This window comes from Aquarana catesbeiana, unplaced genomic scaffold (genome assembly GCF_042186555.1).
Source record: "Aquarana catesbeiana isolate 2022-GZ unplaced genomic scaffold, ASM4218655v1 unanchor225, whole genome shotgun sequence".
NCBI classification, from domain to species: Eukaryota; Metazoa; Chordata; class Amphibia; order Anura; family Ranidae; genus Aquarana; species Aquarana catesbeiana.
The window spans coordinates 43376-64144 of record NW_027362652.1 but is presented as its reverse complement, the minus strand read 5'-3'; the positions used below and the strand labels follow the sequence as shown (position 1 = coordinate 64144).

Below are 20769 nucleotides of genomic sequence, written 5' to 3'. Positions count from 1 at the left end.
TCAGGAAGCGGTGGTCGGACCTCAAATTACGAGAACATGAGCAGTACAGAAAGATCCGGAGAGTGCTGCAAAAAAGTAAGTAGTTGTGCTATTCTTTATGTTTATTACGTTCGTGCTGCTCCATGTGCTTTTCTTAAAAAGGTACATTTTAAAATGGCAACTTTCATGTTCATGGGCACATTATTCGTTTGTATCAAACATTTTTCTTTCGGACTATAAAACACCATTGTTTTGGCCATATGCATTTGGCCACATTTTTTACGCCCTACTTGTATAAAACTAATTTGGTGGTGTAGATGGCTTTGTTACTAGAATGAAATGCAAACTAGATTCTGTGTAAGGAGAGGACACTCAGCAGCTGTTTTCACATCTGGACACTGGAGCACTAGTGTGGGACACAAGAACCCCATTTTTCTTAGGGGACCCACACAGGTGCTCCAGTGTATACTATAGGGGGGTCACCATCTGTGAAGCTTGTACAAAACAGGTAAAGTATTGCAGCTTGACAAAGGACACTGAAAATGCTACATCTTGGAACTCTGCTAAAATTGACAATTGTACCCCACTTCCAAGCAATGTTTCATCTTTATAGTTCTGCCATCAAATATCTGTGTGCTAAGTATAGCATTTTTGTTTTACATAGGGGAGCAAAGACTCGGAGGACACCCCTCATCCGAGGAGACCAGAGCCCCCCCCCCCCCCCCCCTCTGGAAGAAGGGGAAATACCCCCAACCCAAGAAGAGCAGGAGGAGGAAGATGTGGTGGAAATTGTCACCACAACAGGTGAGTGTCTGCGACCACAGGCTCAGGTAAGAGATGTATGCCGGCATATTTTTCATACCTGTTTTGTTTTGCTCTCTTTTTAGGTGATCGTGATGTTATGGATCCAGATCCTTTCACATCAGAAAGTGCCCAGATCCTGATTGGGGAGATCATGGGGTGTAATTTAGAATTGGAAAACCTCAAGAAAAACATCAATGATGTTATCCAAAAAAATAAGAACATCATTGATGTTTTGGGGCGAGTTTAAAAGCCCTCAAAATCACTTTCTTCTTTTGTGTTCTACAAATTTTAAAATGTTTTAGAGATTTTTCTAAAATCTCAATTTGGAGGATGCACACAGTGTGCCAACATGTGCTATCTGCCATCACGGGAGATCAATGGACGCGTTTTGGGGGTGAAACACCTTCCTCAATAATAAAGTAGCTGAGAGGAAGGGGTTGCTCCCCCAAAACACGTCCCTTGATCCCCCGTTATGGCAGCTAGCACATGTTGACATTGGGAAATTTGTGTGCATCTTCCAAATGTGGCTTTTCCTGGGGTGACTTCACCCCATCTGAACGCTATATCAAACACAGTTCCTAAATACTCATGTCTGATATTGCCTTCAAGTTCTACCAAATGTGAACTTTGTAAGTTCAAGATTTGTGTCTTTCTTGTTGGTTTTACACATGCCTGTTTTATCTTAAATGGACATTTCTATTTGTGATAATGCCACCCCAAAAATTGTTATACAACAAACATGTTGGTTTGTTTTAAAAAACCTTTTCTAAATGCACCTGTGATTGTGCAGGTATTAAAATGATTGTTAGTGAAGAATGTGTGGATTATTGTGTCAACGCTACAACACTTTGGTGGTGATGTAATTTTTGTTTTCTGTGAAAATGGGGGTTATTTCCTAAAAGGGCAAATCCTCTTTGCACTACAAGTGCAGTTTCAGTGCAGTTGCAAGTGCACTTGTAGTGCAAAGTGTCTTTGCCTTTAGTAAATAACACCCAACAGTGCTTTGTATAAGATTACACAATCACGCCATTTTCAGGACTCCCCACATTTCTGTCAGGGTCAGGTAACACAAGCAGGAAATGTCTCCAAAGATTTGTTTTTTTTTGGATTTTATTTGATAAAGGCTTCACAAATTGTCTGGCATATTGATGGCCCCCCTACCCACAAAGAACTCAAGGTATCTTAACCGGACATCACCGGCACTCAGGGAGGGCAAGCCAGGACGGCCACTTTCAAGCGCCGTCAGGGTTGGTTCATTGATCATTCCGGCCTCAGGCCCAACTGAGCCAACATAGTTGGCAGAATGTTTGCGTAAAAAGTTATGGATTAGATGATTAAGTTTATACTTCGCCATATGGATGGGTGTCAGAAATAGGTGGAACCGGCTGGCCATGATTCCAAATGTGTTCTCCACCACTCTTCTGGCTCTGGCCAGCCGGTAATTAAAAACCCTCTGTTCCGGGGTGAGGGTCCTCATCGGGAATGGCCGCATAAGATGGTCCCCCAGCGCAAAGGCTTCATCCGCAACGAAGACGAATGGGAGTCCTTCCACATTGTTTTCTGGAGGTGGCAAGTCCAAGCTGCCATTCTGGAGCCGCCTGTAATACTCCGTCTGGGCGATGACTCCACCATCGGACATCCGGCCATTCTTCCCCACGTCCACATACAGGAACTCATAAGTAGCCGACACCACCGCCAACATCACAATACTATTGAACCCCTTGTAATTATAATAGTATGACCCTGAGTTGGGCGGTGGGACGGTGTGGACATGTTTCCCATCAATTGCCCCTCCGCAGTTAGGAAAGTCCCACCGCTGGGCAAAGTGGGAGGCCACAGTCTGCCATTCCTGTGGCGTGGAAGGAAACTGTTGAGGAAAAAAAAAACATTATTATTTTTGCACATAACCATGGAAAGCAGATTAGACACAAACATTCTTGGCCAACATCCAGATCACATTTATTAAGGGAAATTTTACAACACCAAAGTATAAAGTACACCTATCATATTCCCCCCACCCCCTCTCATGGGCCATTTCTAACATTATAGGGGGGGATCTTGGACAGGTAACCCTCTTCACTTCATTGAGAGATGAATGCCTAAATACAGGGTATTACTTGGAACAGCCCCTCCTTAGTTACACTATTGGCAGCCCACTGGACAGGTAAGAAGTGTCATAATACAAAGATATAAATACACACTGTACACATTAGAGCACATTTTGACATTCTGCTATTACCTATCAAGATAATAATAAGATAGAAAAACCTAAAACAGTATCATTTGAAAGTATACAGGCAGGCCCTTGCACTACATGCTTTGGGGAATTCATCCATAAATCTGACCAGTAAAGAGGTGGGTATAGTGTGTATGTGTTTGGCAAAGTCAGCAGATAGATGATTGAGGATAGATAGAGAATTGGGATCAGCTGACTTAGCAGTTGGGGGGAGGGAGGGTTAATAAAAATGATTTGGGGACACTAAAAAACAAAGCCTCTGGCACTCTGCCTGAATTTAAAGCACAAATCACATTTCTAAAAATTTTAGAGGGTGTTTGGGGTAAAGCACCACTATGGAGCTGATAAAATATATTGTTTTAAGTGACTACATGAGGTGAATATAGGGCCTGTAGACCATGCTGGGGAGGTTAGTGAAGGCAAATATGTATGAAGGACAAAAAAAAAGATTACATAAAAATCCAGCATGCATGAGGAGAAAGGAGACATTCACAGCATATTACAATCATGGTAATTAGGTAATGAGGAAAGAAATACAATATATTAGCAAACATTCAATACAATACAATGTGATATTAAAGGATAAAAATCTTACCTTAATATACTCCTTCTGCAGGACCTGGATGATGGCAGAACAGGTCTATGGGATAATGATCCCCAGAGCCTGGGGGGAGATGCCTGTTGAGAACTTCAAGTCCTGCAGGTTTCTCCCTGTTGCCAAGTACCGCAGGGTAGCGACGAGCCTCTGCTCCTGGGTAATGGCTTGCCTCATGCAGGTATCCTGCCTGCTGATATAGGGGGTCAGCGAAGCCAACAAACGGTGAAACACAGGGTCCGTCATCCTGAGAAAGTTCCTGAAATCATCAGGATTATTCTCACGGATCTCACGGAGCAAAGGCATATGAGAGAACTGGTCACGCTGAAGCAACGAATTCTTGGTCCATGAACTCCTCCCCACCCTGTTCATGGACTGGACTTGTGTCAAGGTCAGGACCCCAACACCAAGCTCCCGCACAGCACGAACTCTACGAGGAGTACGTATACGAAATATGGCTAGAAAACGGTCGGCTGCTCAGAACGAAGTAACAGAACGCACTGAAGAACATCAAGGCCTGTGAAGAGCGACCTGAAAAACAGTAACGAACGAACAAGAACACAATGACTAATTAAAGTCACGCGGAACTTGCTTGCACGCACTGAAGAGCAGATACAAACCCACAAGCACAAACTGAACCGCAGAAAACGATCTGAAAGCCACGAGTCTGAAAAAGCGCGAATCGTCTCTCACCAAACTTTTACTAACACGAGATTAGCAAAAGGAGCCCAAAGGGTGCCGCGCTTGGTTCTGAACTGGCCTTTTCTAGTCTCGTCGTACGTGCTTGACTTCACCACGTTGTTGGCGATCGGAAATTCCGACAACTTTGTGCGACCGTGTGTACGAAAAACAAGTTTGAGCCAACATCCGTCGGAAAAAATCCTAGGATTTTGTTGTCGGAATGTCTGATCAATGTCCGACCGTGTGTATGGAGCATAAGTCTTTGCCTATGTTAAGAAGGGGTGTGTGCCTTTCCTCCAATCAGCTGTCTCACAGTGTATGGCAATAAACCACACCCACAGGTGAATCAGGAAGAGCAAATTCTAACAGGATACTAAATAGTATATAAAGCTGAAGACAGCAGATACACATGTAAAACTTATGTAGGGAGATTTGGTTCATTCCTGTGTCTTATCTGGGGCTGTTCTCTTCACTGGGTACACGTGAGGGTTTACATCCACTTTAAGCAATATGGACGGGAGTAGGGGCGCTTTTAAGGACCTCTTCACCTGCCATTAGTCCTCCTGGACAAAGATTGGCATTTAGAACATGGACAGGAGATGAGGAAAACCTCAGAGGATTGTCTCGCTTTGTCTCCAGACTATAAAGTAGAAGATGAGGACATCACACAGTATAGTCTGGGAGAAATCCCGGCTACCTCAAATGTCCATCCGGCACCACACAGTGTAGATGGACCATCGTATTCCTCTTATCCTGAGGAACCTCAGACTGTGAGGGACGGTTCCGTCCTTCCAACAGATAAGAGGTTTTCCTGTACTGAGTGCGGGAAGCAATTCCAATTTAAATACACTCTTAATGTGCATAAAAGATCTCATACAGGTGAGAAGCCACATTTATGCCCTAAGTGCGGGCATATTGTTCTGAATGTGGGAAATGTTTCTCAAAGAAGTCCAATCTTTACACACATCAGAGATTGCACACAGGAGAGAAACCTTATACCTGTCCTTATTGTGGGAAATGTTTTTTACAGAAATACAGTCTTGATAGACGTCGGAGATCTCACACGGGGGAAAAACCATATTCATGTTCTGAGTGTGGGAAATGTTTTTCAGAGAAGTCCAATCTTTATTGTCATCAGAGATTTCACATGGGAGAGAAGCCGTATTCCTGTTCTGAGTGTGGGAATTGTTTTTTACAAAAGACAGATCTTGTCAAACATCAGAGGTCTCACACGGGGGAAAAACCATATTCATGTCCTGAGTGCGAAAGATGTTTTTCAGATAAGTCCAATCTTTTTAATCATCAGAGATTGCACACGGGAGAGAAGCCATATTCCTGTGCTGAGTGTGGAAAATGTTTTGTACAAAAATCAGGACTTGTCAGACTTCAGAAGTCTCACACGGGGGAAAAACCATATTTCTGTCCTGAGTGTAGGAAATGTTTTTCACAGAAGTCCCATCTTTCCAAACATCAGAGATTTCACACAGAGGAGAAGTCACTTTCCTGTGCTGAGTGAAGAAATTGTTACTCACTGAAGTCCTGTCTTCCTCTACATCAGGGATCCCACACAACCCTTGAGGTGTATTAGTGACTTGAGTGCGGGAAATGTCTTCTATATGAATTTTACTGGACATCACAGCTCTCATGTGGAGAAGAAGCACACCCTGATATACACTTCACATATACTTGTAACACACTGCATTGTTAAATGGCCACAATATGGCATTGTTCTGCAGTTTGTCTATTACAGGATCTAGTCTAGCAATGCTAAGAATGTTGGGACTTGTATGCTGCAAGCAGGATTTCTTCACTCAGACAAGCTGGAACTGAGTGGGCAAAGGGGCAAGAGCCTTTAAAAAGGAAAAGCCCAGGAACATTCGGGGGAGAAAGGAGGAGACTGTGAAAGAGCCAGGATGGTGAGAGAAAGTAGTTTGGATCCAAGAGGACACAGGCCAGTTGGGATCGAGCCAGAGAGCTGAATGGGAGATTCCAGATTGCTGAACCAACTGAGGGGCAGGATAGATGGTCCTGCAGTCAGAGAGATTGGTTCAGTACTATCAGCGTGACCTCATCCATGAGAGGAGACAAGGGGGCCCCCCAACACTCAAGGTCATTGCTTCGCCCTGCACCATCAAAGGACTGGGTGAGAAGGTTCCTAACCCATACCACGTCATCACATGTTGCAAGCTTATTTGTTGTTGTCAGTTATTTAATCTCAGGATTTCCTACAGTACAGACTGCCACACAGAGACACAGACTCTATAGCCCATTCAGTGCTTCGGCCTATCTCCATTCATTGCTCGTTGATTCATTGCACGCAGGATATCAGCACTAATGTTTTCTGTATCCCTGATAGGCAGGGATTCTGAATGCATTCCACACCAGGTCTATTCTATCCAAAGAAGGAACAAGTATTGTTTATTCCTTATATGTGGTCTTCTCTTGTGTACATCAGACATTGACTTTTTCGTGAGTATACTACTGCTAATCTGACCTCAATATAAACTGAAATATTGTTCATCAAAAGTGATGTGTTTATTCTTTGAGTGACATCTGGTTAAAGTATTACGGTGGTGTCAACAGAGGTTATGCTTAACCAGGGCTCAAGTACTCAGCAGCTCCTGAGGGGGTAGCTCTATATACTGCATGCTGATCTTCATCATGTAAGAAACAGTTCATAAGGAGATCAGAGTTCACTAGAGACATCTATAAAGTGTTCTACAATGTTGGCCATTGATAGCAATATAAAAAAATGGAGCCATTACCTTTCAATTGTGTAAATTATGTGATGTAAGCTTTCACAAACACTTAGAGGTCTATTTTTTTTCATTAATTGAATATGACACATCTGCCCACCCAGTATGCATATTGGCTGTAATTTATTTAATATAATGATCATCAGCTCCTTCTAGTGGCCATAACGAGGCACTCAGCATTATAGACACTAGATGGAGCTACTCTCTTGCATTGTGAGGCTCCTCCCTGGAGCACCAAAGCACTACAAAGTCAAAGTGGTGCTTAGGGCAGCGCAAGAGACTTTCTCCTCCCCCCACCTTCTCTGGATGCCGGCCGCTTGTGCTCATGTGAAGTGCAGCGGGAACGTCAGGAGTATTGCATTGCCTGTCTCCATGTCAAGTGGCATAGCCATGCATCCAGAGTATTCATGGAGAGGCTCCAAGTGCTGTAAGCAGCTGGCAGACGCAAACCCCAGATGTGCATGGTTGCAGTCTGGATGACTCATACTGGTAGACTCAATGACTGGTCACAAATGTACCTGGTGCCCTCTCAGCTGACTACAATTGCTGCATCAGTGTCTGTCCCACTATATGGGTCAGCAAACCTTATGTCTTCTAGGAGGAAGAGAGATGGGGTCAATGTCTCTTTTTGGGGCTCTGGCTCTGTTCACCTATAAGGTATTTCTGCAACCTCTGGGTCAATGTCTCCTTTTGGGGCTCTGGCTCTGTTCACCTATAGGGTATTTCTGCTACCTTTGGGGCACCTTTCCTCCAATTCTTGTGTAATTATAAAGGAATGTGCATTTGCTTGGCCAGGGGACAACTTAGCTTCTGGGATTGGTAGTAGTTGGACTGTTTAGATTTCAAAGAAAGGCGTTCCCCTTCTCCTCCCCCCTCGTTATTATGGAAGCAACCGAGGCAGATGAAATTTTGTTTCCGGGAAGTGGAGCAGGCGGGAGACTCCTCCTCCAGGGTTTCTGCAATGTCCCAGGGAGAGAGAGAGTTTACTCAGAGTGGGTGTATGCTTCAGGTAGAGTCGGCAATCTCTTATGTCAACCAGGAGTCATTATATCCAGATGTTATCGGGCACTTTGGTTCCGTCAGGGAGTAGGGCAAGCTCATGGTTTCAGCAACCTGCAGTTTTTTCTACTTCAATGGGATGTTTCAAGGTTTGGGCTTTCTGCCGCAATCCCCATTTTCGTTAAGAGTCCTGGTCATCCATACCAGCTAAACAAGGGGAAACTTCACTGATGAGGATAACATATTTAGATTTAACCCAGGGATAAGAAAATTATGTCCCAAATAGGATTGAGTTGAATAAATCCAATTTTATTTCCAGAAGACCTAAAATAGGAATTCCTAGTCATATAGCACCATCTGGTGAATTGGATAGAGTTATTGCTTAAACAAACATTCAGTTAATCTTTTAAAGTACCTTTCAGTCAGATGTGGGTAAATATTCTGAAATACACCCTCTAGGCTTGTCCTTAGGGAAGAGAATTTGGGGAATAAAAGAGGAAAGTTCAGATAGGAAAGGGATCATCATTAATTGCTCACCATCATCGACATACTTCATCGATCATCATCACCATCATGATCACTGAGTCTTCTAACCAGTTGCTGTCTCTTTCAATCTCCATGCTCTCTCAATCTAAGTCTGTTGATCAACTTCCTTAAAAGCCCAGAACCTCCTCTGCTGTCATCACGCATGGCGGTCTTGCAATCCCCAGTGGATCAATTTTCAGATAAAAGGCGGCCTGGGAGGCAACAAATCACCAAGTTTATTAACATACACAAAGAGGGATTAAAGAGGGACAAGGGGTGAAGAGGGACAAGGGGCGGTAAAGAGGAGGCATTATAGTGAAGAGAGGGATTGATTGGGGGGGAGAGAGAGATGAATAGTGGGATGGGGAGTAGAACAGGGTTAAGTGGGGGACAGGGAAATAAAAGGGAGACGGGGGAAGAAGAAGGCATCTGGAAGGGGTGAAAAGGAGGAAAAGGCAGTAAAGAGGCGGAGGGGGAATGTGGAGAGGGCAGCAGAGCAGTGAAGAGTGAGTAAGGAGGGTGTAGAAGGAGTTATGAGGGGGATGGGGAGTGAAAAGGGGGACAGGGAGGTGATGAGGGAGTGAAGTGGGGGAACAGGAAGTGAAGAGGGGGTCAGGAGCTGAAAAGGAAAATAGATTGAGGAGGAAAGGTAGGGGTGAGGAGGGGAGTATGAAGAAAGGGGCATGGCAGCAAAGAGGGGGGTAAGGGACATGGGGGGGGCGATAGGGTACATGGGGGTATTTGCTCCTATAATTGGACAGCTGGCAGTGATAACACATGCTCATTGAAGAATGGAACTTGAGAGCAGTTGGCCAGCTAGGTGATGGCATAGAAAAGGCCACCCCTCCTCCTTCCACCAGGGCATCACACAGCACCCCCAATCCCCCTTCTTCCACCATACACAGGGCCCCTGATGGCTCATACAAACCCCCACACACCACGCCCTCCACTCCCCTCCACCAGGTACTACCACCCCTCTAAGGACCCGGATACACAGTGAGAAGCAGTTCTACATACAGTACCAGGCACTCGTCATCAAACACACCGCAGGGGGAGCATCCAGAGCGGAGCCCATTCTACACACCACCTACAGCGTCCTGATGGATCCAGAGAGCAGAAAAACCTCCACCTGGGTATTCTATGATGCCCACCTACTGCTGACCACTACTTGCTTATTGGCCCCACCCTAGATGCTTATTGGTCCCCCATTGCCTGGACCCGAAAACTTTTACACTTTATTCCGTTATTCTCTGGATGTAGCCTGGGATACAGACATTGTGGAACAAAAAAACAAAACAGTTACTGTCCTGGCAAATCGGTTATATACAGTACATACACACGCAGCACAAGTTCGTGTTCACACTATGAGACGTTTCTATGGGGCTGCAGTTCTTCTGAGCTCCACAAGGTGGTGATCTCTTTCTTACACAGACAGGAAGTCTCTATGGAATACAGGCAAGAAGTGATGTCACATACAGACAGGAAGTTCCGGGTGAAAGGTGAGTCAGGAGGGATTAGAGCGGAGACATTGCTGGAAGTGGCAGCAGAGGAGGTAATTAGATCTTGTTTTCTATTTACACCCAGTAACCCCCCCCCCCCCCCCGTCATGTCCGTCCTCTTCCTCCATAGTCACTGTGATGTCTTTTATCTCCAGCAGATGATGATACACACATATGTGGTGAGGAAACCTAGATTAACCCTGTATATTACAATAAGACCCCTTTCATACTGGGGCGGTGCGGGCGCTAGCTGTAAAGCGCCGCTAGTTTTAGCGGCGCTTTACCGCTGTTATAGCAGTGCTTTTCAACCACTAGCGGGGCGCTTTTAACCTCCGCTAGCGCCCAAAGAAGGAGTTAATAGTGCCCGTTTTGTGTCGCTACTAAAGCACATTGCAGGCACTTCAGGAGCGCTGCCCAAAGGTGCTGCTTTCAGGACTTTTTTCCCATCCTGCAAGCGCACCGCCCCAGGCACTCAGGCTTTCATACTGGGGTGACTTACAGGTGCTATTTTTAGCACCTGGAAAGCACCCCAGTGTGAAAGGGGTCTGAGGAAATGTATCGCCTGTATCACAATGAATGGACGTTCCAGACAATGTATGTGGGGGTGAATGAAATGATAATTAAATGTTGGGAATAGGGAAGCTTTCAGTAAGATTTTACACAGGGGTGATCAGGGACGCCCTCCAGAGAAACTATGACGAGTCTCACAATAGGAGTCTGAAAGGGACTTGATTTTGGGGGGGATGAGATGGTGAACGTGGAGTGGAGAGGGGGCAATTTTATCAAAAAGATGTCCAGGTGGGAATCCAAATGGATTTTTGAGCTCAATACAATTGCTTCGGCTGGACTGAATATTGATATTGAGCTGTTTGCTTTTGATTCATCTGTTTAATGCTATTTTTAATGTATTCTTATATTGTTTTACCAGTTACCAGCTTTTGATTCACATGTTTATTGCTATTTTTTATGTCTTTTTATATTGTTTTACCAGTTATTGGTTATTATAAATAAAGTTATGCACAAATTTAGTGATATGTGATGATATTAACCACTTCAATACGGGGCACTTTCACCCCCTTCCTGCCCGGGCCAATTTTCAACTTTCAGCGTTGTTGCATTTTGAATGACAATTGCGCGGTCATGCAACGCTGTGCCCAAATGAATGTGGGCACTGATTAGGTGGCACTAATATGCGGCACTGGTGGGCACTGATGGGCACTGATAGGTGGGACGGTCAGGCAGCACTGATGGGCATGGATAGGCGGCACTGATGGGCATTGATGGACAGCACTGATGAGCAGGCACTGGTGGACACTTAAAGGCAGCAGTGACTGGCATTACTAATGGGCACTGATGAGCACTGATTGGTGGCACTGATGAGCACTGATTGATGGCACTGGGGGTCTTTACTGTAATCAGGGCACTGATTATCAGTGCCCTGATTACATGTCCCTGTGTTCCCTGCGAGGAGATGCCGCTGATCAGCTCTCCTGACCACACACTCTGTCAGTGTGAGGCGATGAGAGCCGATCACCGGCACTTCCGTGTGATGGGCTGTGATTGGACACAGACGATCACATGGTTAAAGAGCCGCGTGATTGGCTCTTTACAGAGATCGGGGTCGCGCCATGTCCTAGCAACACGACGCGGCCATGATCTGCACGCCAGAGCGGTCATTCTGGGCACTGTCATAGGATGTCCACCCAATACCGGAGCTGCACTGTACCTCCGCCATTTGACGGTGGGCGGGCGGCAAGCGGATAAAGATGTTTTTAGGTTATTCTGGGCTATAAATGGTTAAGCAATATGGATGGGTGTAGGGGCGCTTTTTAGGTCCTCTTCACCTGCCAATAGTCCTCCTGGACAAGGATTGACATTTTACAATCCAAACATGTTAAATGTCACCAGGTTAGGAGAGGCGCCTCCTCTTTGTTTACATCTAAGTGGTATTCGGCCCGCCATCCACCGTATCTGCCGCCGGGATTCTGGCAGTGGATTAGCCCTTCTGCTTCTTATGCCAGTATTCCCCATTTACTGCTATAGAGGCATCTACTGCTTCAGAGGCAGCATGAACTCTGTGGTACTACAGGGCCCAGCACACCATTTACAGCCGGGGGGTTTCTGAGTAAGTGCTGCCAGGTTACTCCAGGAGTTGTCTGACACTTTTCTATCAGAAAGTTCCATTGAAATTATTGTGTTGTGAATTAAGATTGTTTGTCCATAGTGTAAGTGCTACCTGAACGTTTATTATTCCTATATAAACCCCTTCAGGGTCAGAACATTTTCCTATTTAAGGGGCTGTAACATTCCCTTCATTTTGGAGTTAAATTCCAGTAATATGATTCTCTAAATACACAGAACTGACAATAAATAGACAAGATAATGACCATCCTGACCATACATGGCCTACAAAGGGCGATTATTACATCACACAGGCAGCAAATGGGCAATCATTACAATATGCAGCCAACACAATGATGGAGTGCAGGGGTCAAGAGTATGGAGCATAGAGCCCCTTACATTGCTGGTCAGGAGGAAGAAAACTTTCCCTGGCCTGTGTTGAAGAATATGTTCCATCATTGGTGTGAGAGGCAGGAAAACGCTGAGGGTTCTGAGGGAAGTAAAGGAGCTGAGGGGTCTCTGAGGAGGTAGTGAGACTTAAGGACTCTAGGATCCTCTGTGACCTCTTAGAAAGGGCTGAACAAATCTGAGAGGTTAGTGGAGCTGAAGGGCTGTGGGGGCCTCTGAGAGGGTAGTCAGACTGCAAGGCTCTGAGGTAAGAGGTGGCTTTAGGGCCCATAGGGGCTCTTGGTTGGTCCTCCCATCCCAGCTGCACTTTTCTGACCTCCTTAACCACTTGCCGACCGCCTCACGCAGATATACTGCGGCAGAATGGCACGGGCAGGCAAAATCACGTACCTGGTACGTGATTGCCTTCCCGCGGGTGGGGGGTCCGATCGGACCCCCCTCGGTGCCCGAGGCGGTCGGCTTTGGTCTGGGAGCGTTCAGAGATGAGGGGGAGGCCATCAATTCGTGCCCTCCCCCCTCGCGATCGCTCCCAGCCAATGAGATTCTTCCCCTGCCTCTGTATAGTACACAGAGGCAGAGGATGTGATGTCATCTCTCCTCGGCTCGGCATTTTCCGTTCCGGCGCCGAGGAGAGAAGACTGCAATGTGAGTGCACCAACACAATACATCACAGTAGAACATGCCAGGCACACAATACACCCCCCTTTACCCCCCGATCCCCCCTCGATCACCCCCTAATCACCCCCCCCCCTGTCACACTGACACCAAGCAGTTTTTTTTTTTTCTGATTATTGCATGGTGTCAGTTTGTGACAGTTAGTGTGGTAGGGCAGTTAGTGTTAGCCCCCTTTAGGTCTAGGGTACCTCCCTAACCCCCCTAATAAAGTTTTAACCCCTTGATCACCCCCCGTCGCCAGTGTCACTAAGCGATCGTTTTTCTGATCGCTGTATTAGTGTCACTGGTGACGATAGTTAGGGAGGTAAATATTTAGGTTCGCCGTCAGCGTTTTATAGCGACAGGGACCCCCATATACTGCCGAATAAAGGTTTTAACCCCTTGATTGTCCCCTAGTTAACCCTTTCACCAGTGATCACCGTATAACTGTTACGGGTGATGCTGGTTAGTTCATTTATTTTTTTTAGTGTCAGGGCACCCCCCGTTTATTACCTAATAAAAATTTAGCCCCCTGATCGCCCGGCAGTGATATGCGTGGCCCCAGGCAGCGTCAGATTAGCGCCAGTACCGCTAACACTCACGCACGCAGCATACGCCTCCCTTAGTAGTATAGTATAGTAACGGATCAATATCTGATCCGATCAGATCTATACTAGCGTCCCCAGCAGTTTAAGGTTCCCAAAAACGCAGTGTTAGCGGGATCAGCCCAGATACCTGCTAGCACCTGCGTTTTGCCCCTCCGCCCAGCCCACCCAAGTGCAGTATCGATCGATCACTGTCACTTACAAAACTCTAAACGCATAACTGCAGCGTTCGCAGAGTCAGGCCTGATCCCTGCGATCGCTAACAGTTTTTTTGGTAGCGTTTTGGTGAAGTGGCAAGCACCAGCGGCCTAGTACACCCCGGTCGTAGTCAAACCAGCACTGCAGTAACACTTGGTGACGTGGCGAGTCCCATAAGTGCAGTTCAAGCTGGTGAGGTGGCAAGCACAAGTAGTGTCCCGCTGCCACCAAGAAGAAGACAAACACAGGCCCGTCATGCCCATAATGCCCTTCCTGCTGCATTCGCCAATCCGAATTGGGAACCCACCGCTTCTGCAGTACTTCCCCCATTCACATCCCCAACCAAATGCAGTCAGCTGCATGAGAGGCATTTTCTTTATGTCCTCCCGAGTACCCCTACCCAACGAACCCCCCCAAAAAAAGATGTCGTGTCTGCAGCAAGCGCGGATATAGGCATGACACCCTCTATTATTGTCCCTCCTGTCCTGACAATCCTGGTCTTTGCATTGGTGAATGTTTTGAACGCTACCATTCACTAGTTGAGTATTAGCGTAGGGTACAGCATTGCACAGACAAGGCACACTTTCACAGGGTCTCCTAAGATGCCATCGCATTTTGAGAGACTCGAACCTGGAACCGGTTACAGTTATAAAAGTTAGTTACAAAAAAAAAGTGTAAAAAAAAAACAAAAACAAAAAATATATAAAATTTAAAAAAATTGTTGTCGTTTTATTGTTCTCTCTCTCTCTATTCTCTCTCTATTGTTCTGCTCTTTTTTACTGTATTCTATTGTGCAATGTTTTATTGTTATTATGTTTTATAATGTTTGCTTTTCAGGTATACAATTTTTTATACTTTACCGTTTACTGTGTTTTATTGTTAACCATTTTTTTGTCTTCAGGTACGCCTATCACGACTTTGAGTGGTTATACCAGAATGATGCCTGCAGGTTTAGGTATCATCTTGGTATCATTCTTTTCAGCCAGCGGTCAGCTTTCATGTAAAAGCAATCCTAGCGGCTAATTAGCCTCTAGACTGCTTTTACAAGCAGTGGGAGGAAATGCACCCCCCCCCCACCGTCTTCTGTGTTTTTCTCTGGCTCTCCTGTCTCAACAGGGAACCTGGGAATGCAGCCGGTGATTCAGCCAGCTGACCATAGAGCTGATCAGAGACCAGAGTGGCTCCAAACATCTCTATGGCCTAAGAAACCGGAAGCTACGAGCATTTTATGACTTAGATTTCGCCGGATGTAAACAGCGCCATTGGGAAATTGGGGAAGCATTTTATCACACCAATCTTGGTGTGGTCAGATGCTTTGAGGGCAGAGGAGAGATCTAGGGTCTAATAGACCCCAATTTTTTCAAAAAAGAGTACCTGTCACTACCTATTGCTATCATAGGGGATATTTACATTCCCTGAGATAACAATAAAAATGGTTTAAAAAAAAAATAATGAAAGGAACAGTTTAAAAATAAGATAAAAAAGCAAAAAAAAATAAAGAAAAAAAAAGCACCCCTGTCCCCCCTGCTCTCGCGCTAAGGTGAACGCAAGCGTTGGTCTGGCATCAAATGTAAACAGCAATTGCACCATGCATGTGAGGTATCACCGCGAAGGTCAGATCGGGGGCAGTAATTTTAGCAGTAGACCTCCTCTGTAAATCTAAAGTTGTAACCTGTAAAGGCTTTTAAAGGCTTTTGAAAATGTATTTATTTTGTTGCCACTGCACGTTTGTGCCCAATTTTAAAGCATGTCATGTTTGGTATCCATGTACTCGGCATAAGATCATCTTTTTTATTTCATCAAACATTTGGGCAATATAGTGTGTTTTAGTGCATTAAAATTTAAAAAAGTGTGTTTTTTCCCCAAAAAATGCGTTTGAAAAATCGCTGTGCAAATACTGTGTGAAAAAAAATGCAACACCCACCATTTTAATCTGTAGGGCATTTGCTTTAAAAAAAATATATAATGTTTGGGGGTTCAAAGTAATTTTCTTGCAAAAAAAAATAATTTTTTCAGGTAAACAAAAAGTGTCAGAAAGGGCTTTGTCTTCAAGTGGTTAGAAGAGTTGGTGATGTGTGACATAAGCTTCTAAATGTTGTGCATAAAATGCCAGGACAGTTCAAAACCCCCCCAAATGACCCCATTTTGGAAAGTAGACACCCCAAGCTATTTGCTGAGAGTCATGTCGAGTCCATGGAATATTTTATATTGTGACACAAGTTGCGGGAAAGAGACAAATTTTTTTTTTTTTGCACAAAGTTGTCACTAAATGATATATTGCTCACACATGCCATGGGCATATGTGGAATTGCACCCCAAAATACATTTAGCTGCTTCTCCTTTGTATGGGGATACCACATGTGTGAGACTTTTTGGGAGCCTAGCCGCGTACGGGACCCCGAAAACCAAGCACCGCCTTCAGGCTTTCTAAGGGCGTGAATTTTTGATTTCACTCTTCACTGCCTATCACAGTTTCGGAGGCCATGGAATGCCCAGGTGGCACAAAACCCCCCCAAATGACCCCATTTTGGAAAGTAGACACCCCAAGCTATTTGCTGAGAGGTATAGTGAGTATTTTGCAGACTTCACTTTTTGTCACAAAGTTTTGAAAATTGAAAAAAGAAAAAAAAATTTTTTTTCTTGTCTTTCTTCATTTTTAAAAACAAATGAGAGCTGCAAAATACTCACCATGCCTCTCAGCAAATAGCTTGGGGTGTCTACTTTCCAAAATGGGGTCATTTGGGGGGGGGGGTTGTGCCACCTGGGCATTCCATGGCCTCCGAAACTGTGATAGGCAATGAAGAGTGAAATCAAAAATTTACACCCTTAGAAATCCTGAAGGCGGTGATTGGTTTTCGGGGCCCCGTACGCGGCTAGGCTCCCAAAAAGTCCCACACATGTGGTATTCCCATACTCAGGAGAAGCAGCTAAATGTATTTTGGGGTGCAATTCCACATATGCCCATGGCCTGTGTGAGCAATATATCATTTAGTGACAACTTTGTGCAAAAAAAAAAATTGCTCACTTTCCCGCAACTTGTGTCAAAATATAAAATATTCCATGGACTCAACATGCCTCAAAGCAAATAGCTTGGGGTGTCTACTTTCCAACATGGGGTCATTTTGGGGGGTTTTGTGCCATCTGGGCATTTTATGGCCTTCAAAACTGTGATGGGTAGTGAGGAGTAAAATCAAAAATTTACGCCCTTAGAAATCCTGAAGGCGGTGATTGGTTTTCGGGGCCCCGTACGCGGCTAGGCTCCCAAAAAGTCCCACACATGTGGTATCCCCATACTCAGAAGAAGCAGCTGAATATATTTTGGGGTGCAATTCCACATATGCCCATGGCCTGTGTGAGCAATATATCATTTAGTGACAACAAAAAATAATATTCAATGGGCTCTACATGCCTCTCAGCAATTTCCTTGGGGTGTCTACTTTCCAAAATGGGGTCATTTGGGGGGGGGGGGGTTGTACTGCCCTGCCATTTTAGCACCTCAAGAAATGACATAGGCAGTCATAAACTAAAAGCTGTGTCAATTCCAGAAAATGTACCCTAGTTTGTAGACGCTATAACTTTTGCTAAAACCAATAAATATACGCTTATTGACATTTTTTTTTACCAAAGACATGTGACCGAATACATTTTGGCCTAAATGTATGACTAAAATTGAGTTTATTGGATTTTTTTTATAACAAAAAGTAGAAAATATCATTTCTTTTTCAAAATTTTCGGTCTTTTTTCCGTTTATAGCGCAAAAAATAAAAACGCAGAGGTGATCAAATACCATCAAAAGAAAGCTCTATTTGTGGGAAGAAAAGGACGCAAATTTTGTTTGGGTACAGCATTGCATGACCGCGCAATTAGCAGTTAAAGCGACGCAGTGCCAAATTGTAAAAAGTGCTCTGGTCAGGAAGGGGGTAAATCCTTCGGGGGGCTGAAGTGGTTAAAGAACTCCAACCAGCAAGTGAAGAAAATCTTTACCTCACCATCTCCCTGGTAAAGAAAAATGTTGCTAAAAATTCAGAACACCTAAAAATGCAAAGTGTCGACTGTGCAGACTCGAGCATAATGTGCAAGGTTACCACCTTCTCTTTTTAAGTGAGAAACTCTTATGGGTATTAGTGATATTAAACTACTTTGCATTCCAGCAATCTCGCATTATACTGTATTACCCTGTCAATAAGGATTTTTCTTTATATTTGCTGCGACATGGCAACTCCTTTTCTTTTGTTGTATTATGTTCTGATGGATACGTTATATTTTCATATAAATAAAGAATTTGAAACAAAAAAAAAATCAGAACACCAGGAACCCTGTGCCACTCTAAAAAATATCTTGGATTTTACAGTATTCCCACCACCCCCAACAGAACAGATTCCTCCTCCACAGCTCTCTACTCCACCAACAGCATCCTCCTACTATCCAATCCAATCCCTTCGCATACTGCAATCATCAGGCTGCCGAAGATTGGAGCCTTGCAGCTGTAGTTCTGGCAATCATCCTGATTAGTCGGCAAATCTAGCCAAAAGTTAAAGGGGTTGTAAAAGGTGAAAAAACTTCCGACAATACCGCCGCCCCCAGCCCCCCCGTTTTACTTACCTGACCCCTCGAAAGTCTGCCGCTCGCTCCCGACATCCATTTCGCCGCTCAGCCTGGCCGCTGATTGGCTACAGTGGATGGATTGAAAGCAGCGCAGCCATTGGCTCGCGCTGCTGTCAATCACATCCAATGACGTGGCGCGCCGGGGGGCGGGGCCGAGTGATACAGTGAGCGGCTAGAGCCGCCGGCTGTATCACGGGAGCGCGCCCGCAAGAACTGACCACCATGCGAGGGAGCTCGCATTAAGGTGGTTAGTTCTTGCGGGGAGGAGCCGAAACAGCCGCCGAGGGACCCCAGAAGACCAGGTTCGGGGCCACTCTGTGCAAAACGAGCTGCACAGTGAAGGTAAGTATAACATGTTTGTTATTTAAAAAAAAAAAAAATTACCTTTACAACCCCTTTAAGTTAGCAAGTTCCCCTTCCTGGCCGTCATGATGACCCTACATTGACCTCATAGCGTTCTCCCAGAGCAATCAAGTCAAAAGGAGAACTGTATTTATCAATCCTTATCTACAGATCAAAAACAAATCAAAACCAGTTCAGAAACAAAACCAACCCAACAGAAAAATGGGAATTTCTAATCCAGCAGGTGTAGAGGGTTCTGGGACCTGAAAATTGTAGCAAACACTAAACGAAACAGTCCAAACTAAATGTATTCCCATGATTCCCATGGAGGCAGTAGTCCTTAAATGTACAGCAACCCTCCTATTACCCCCCCCCCCCCCCCCCACATCCATGTCCTATTATTGTGTGACCAATACCATCCAAATAGTTCTTACTTTCATTTACCAAAGTTATCTGTCTGCAAGGAGACCTATATAGATCAAATGACGGCACCAATGAGGATGGAGGAGGTCCAGAGTCACATGACTGAGAAGATACTAAACCTCACCCTGGAGATCATCTACCTGCTGAGCGGAGAGGTGAGGAGGATTCTGGGAGGTCACATGACATCACTCTTATCTCTATTGATAAAACACAGACCTGACTGGAGAGGTGAGGAGGATTCTGGGTTTTTAACTATTGGTTTTCCAATACAGAGATTTCTTCTTCTGAAGTCTGGAGATCATATGACCATCACAGTGCCTCCATGTGACTCCCTAAAACCTGAGAGACACAACATGCAGAAGATTCTAGAAGTCACCAAGAAGATGATGGAGCTGCTGACAGGAGAGGTGAGCGGTGCTGGGAATTCTGGGACATTATCCAGTAACAGACAAGGGATGTGTCTGGATGATGACTGTATCATTGTGTGTGTCAGGTTCCTATAAGGTGTCAGGATGTCACTGTCTATTTCTCCATGGAGGAGTGGGAGTATTTAGAAGGACACAAGGATCTCTACAAGGACGTCATGATGGACAATCAGCCGCCCCTCACATCACCGGGTAAGAGGAGACTTTATTGTAAAGGAGAGAGCAGTATGGAGGGTCCACCTAGATCCCCCATCATCTGATAAACACATAGAAACAATGTATTCAGTCAGTGTGTGTGTTTCCTACAGATGGATTCAGTAATGGGAACCCACTAGAGAGAAGTCCCTGTGCTCTGTATTCTTGGGATTCCACACAGGAAGATCACACCATCCCTCACCATCATCAGGTAGATGAGGAACAGCTGATAGTATCATTAGGATCTGTACATTATCTGCATTGTTAGAATTGATTTCATTTTTATTATATATTCAGAGTGGAAACCTGAGAGATTCTAAAGTTGAGGGTAAAGCAGAAGAAGAAGAGACGTATGAGAGGGATAATCAGCATTCTATGAAGGAGGATGGAATAACGGGGACATTTATAGAAGAGGACACTCCTATAGAGATCAGCACAGGTGGGTCATTAACACTAAATACATTCCTCCATCCATACTGCTCACTGATTGGTCCAGAGTAGGGCAAGGACTGGGTGATATCAGCCTGTGATACCCTGGTCACTTTCCTGAGCTGTGTTCTCCGTCCTGTATTTCTGTGGGATAATCTTTGCTCTCTGTGATGCAGACACAATTTATGTATCTAGACTGGATTTATGTAGATTCTGGGGTTTGGCTGGCAGCAAAATGTTGGTTTTCACCATAGGCATTGCTTGACCTAGGCAGCTGGTTCACGTGCCTT

General features: G+C 44.9%; 2 protein-coding genes across 2 annotated transcripts in view; both read left to right on the top strand.

Annotated features, from left to right (window-relative positions):
* Positions 1-6630, top strand: part of LOC141121555 (uncharacterized) — a 35313-nt gene extending 28683 nt beyond the window's left edge. The window contains exon 10 of the mRNA XM_073611184.1: positions 5201-6630. Coding sequence (XP_073467285.1) covers positions 5201-5811 — 611 coding nt within the window. The 3' untranslated portion in view covers positions 5812-6630. The remainder of the gene's footprint in view (positions 1-5200) is intronic.
* A 3194-nt stretch (positions 6631-9824) lies between these two features.
* LOC141121572 (uncharacterized) overlaps positions 9825-20769 on the top strand; it is a 31752-nt gene continuing 20807 nt past the window's right edge. The window contains exons 1-6 of the mRNA XM_073611207.1: positions 9825-10127; positions 19472-19585; positions 19703-19837; positions 19924-20047; positions 20164-20261; positions 20348-20489. Of these exons, the coding sequence (XP_073467308.1) occupies positions 10020-10127; positions 19472-19585; positions 19703-19837; positions 19924-20047; positions 20164-20261; positions 20348-20489 (721 nt within the window). The 5' untranslated portion in view covers positions 9825-10019. The remainder of the gene's footprint in view (positions 10128-19471; positions 19586-19702; positions 19838-19923; positions 20048-20163; positions 20262-20347; positions 20490-20769) is intronic.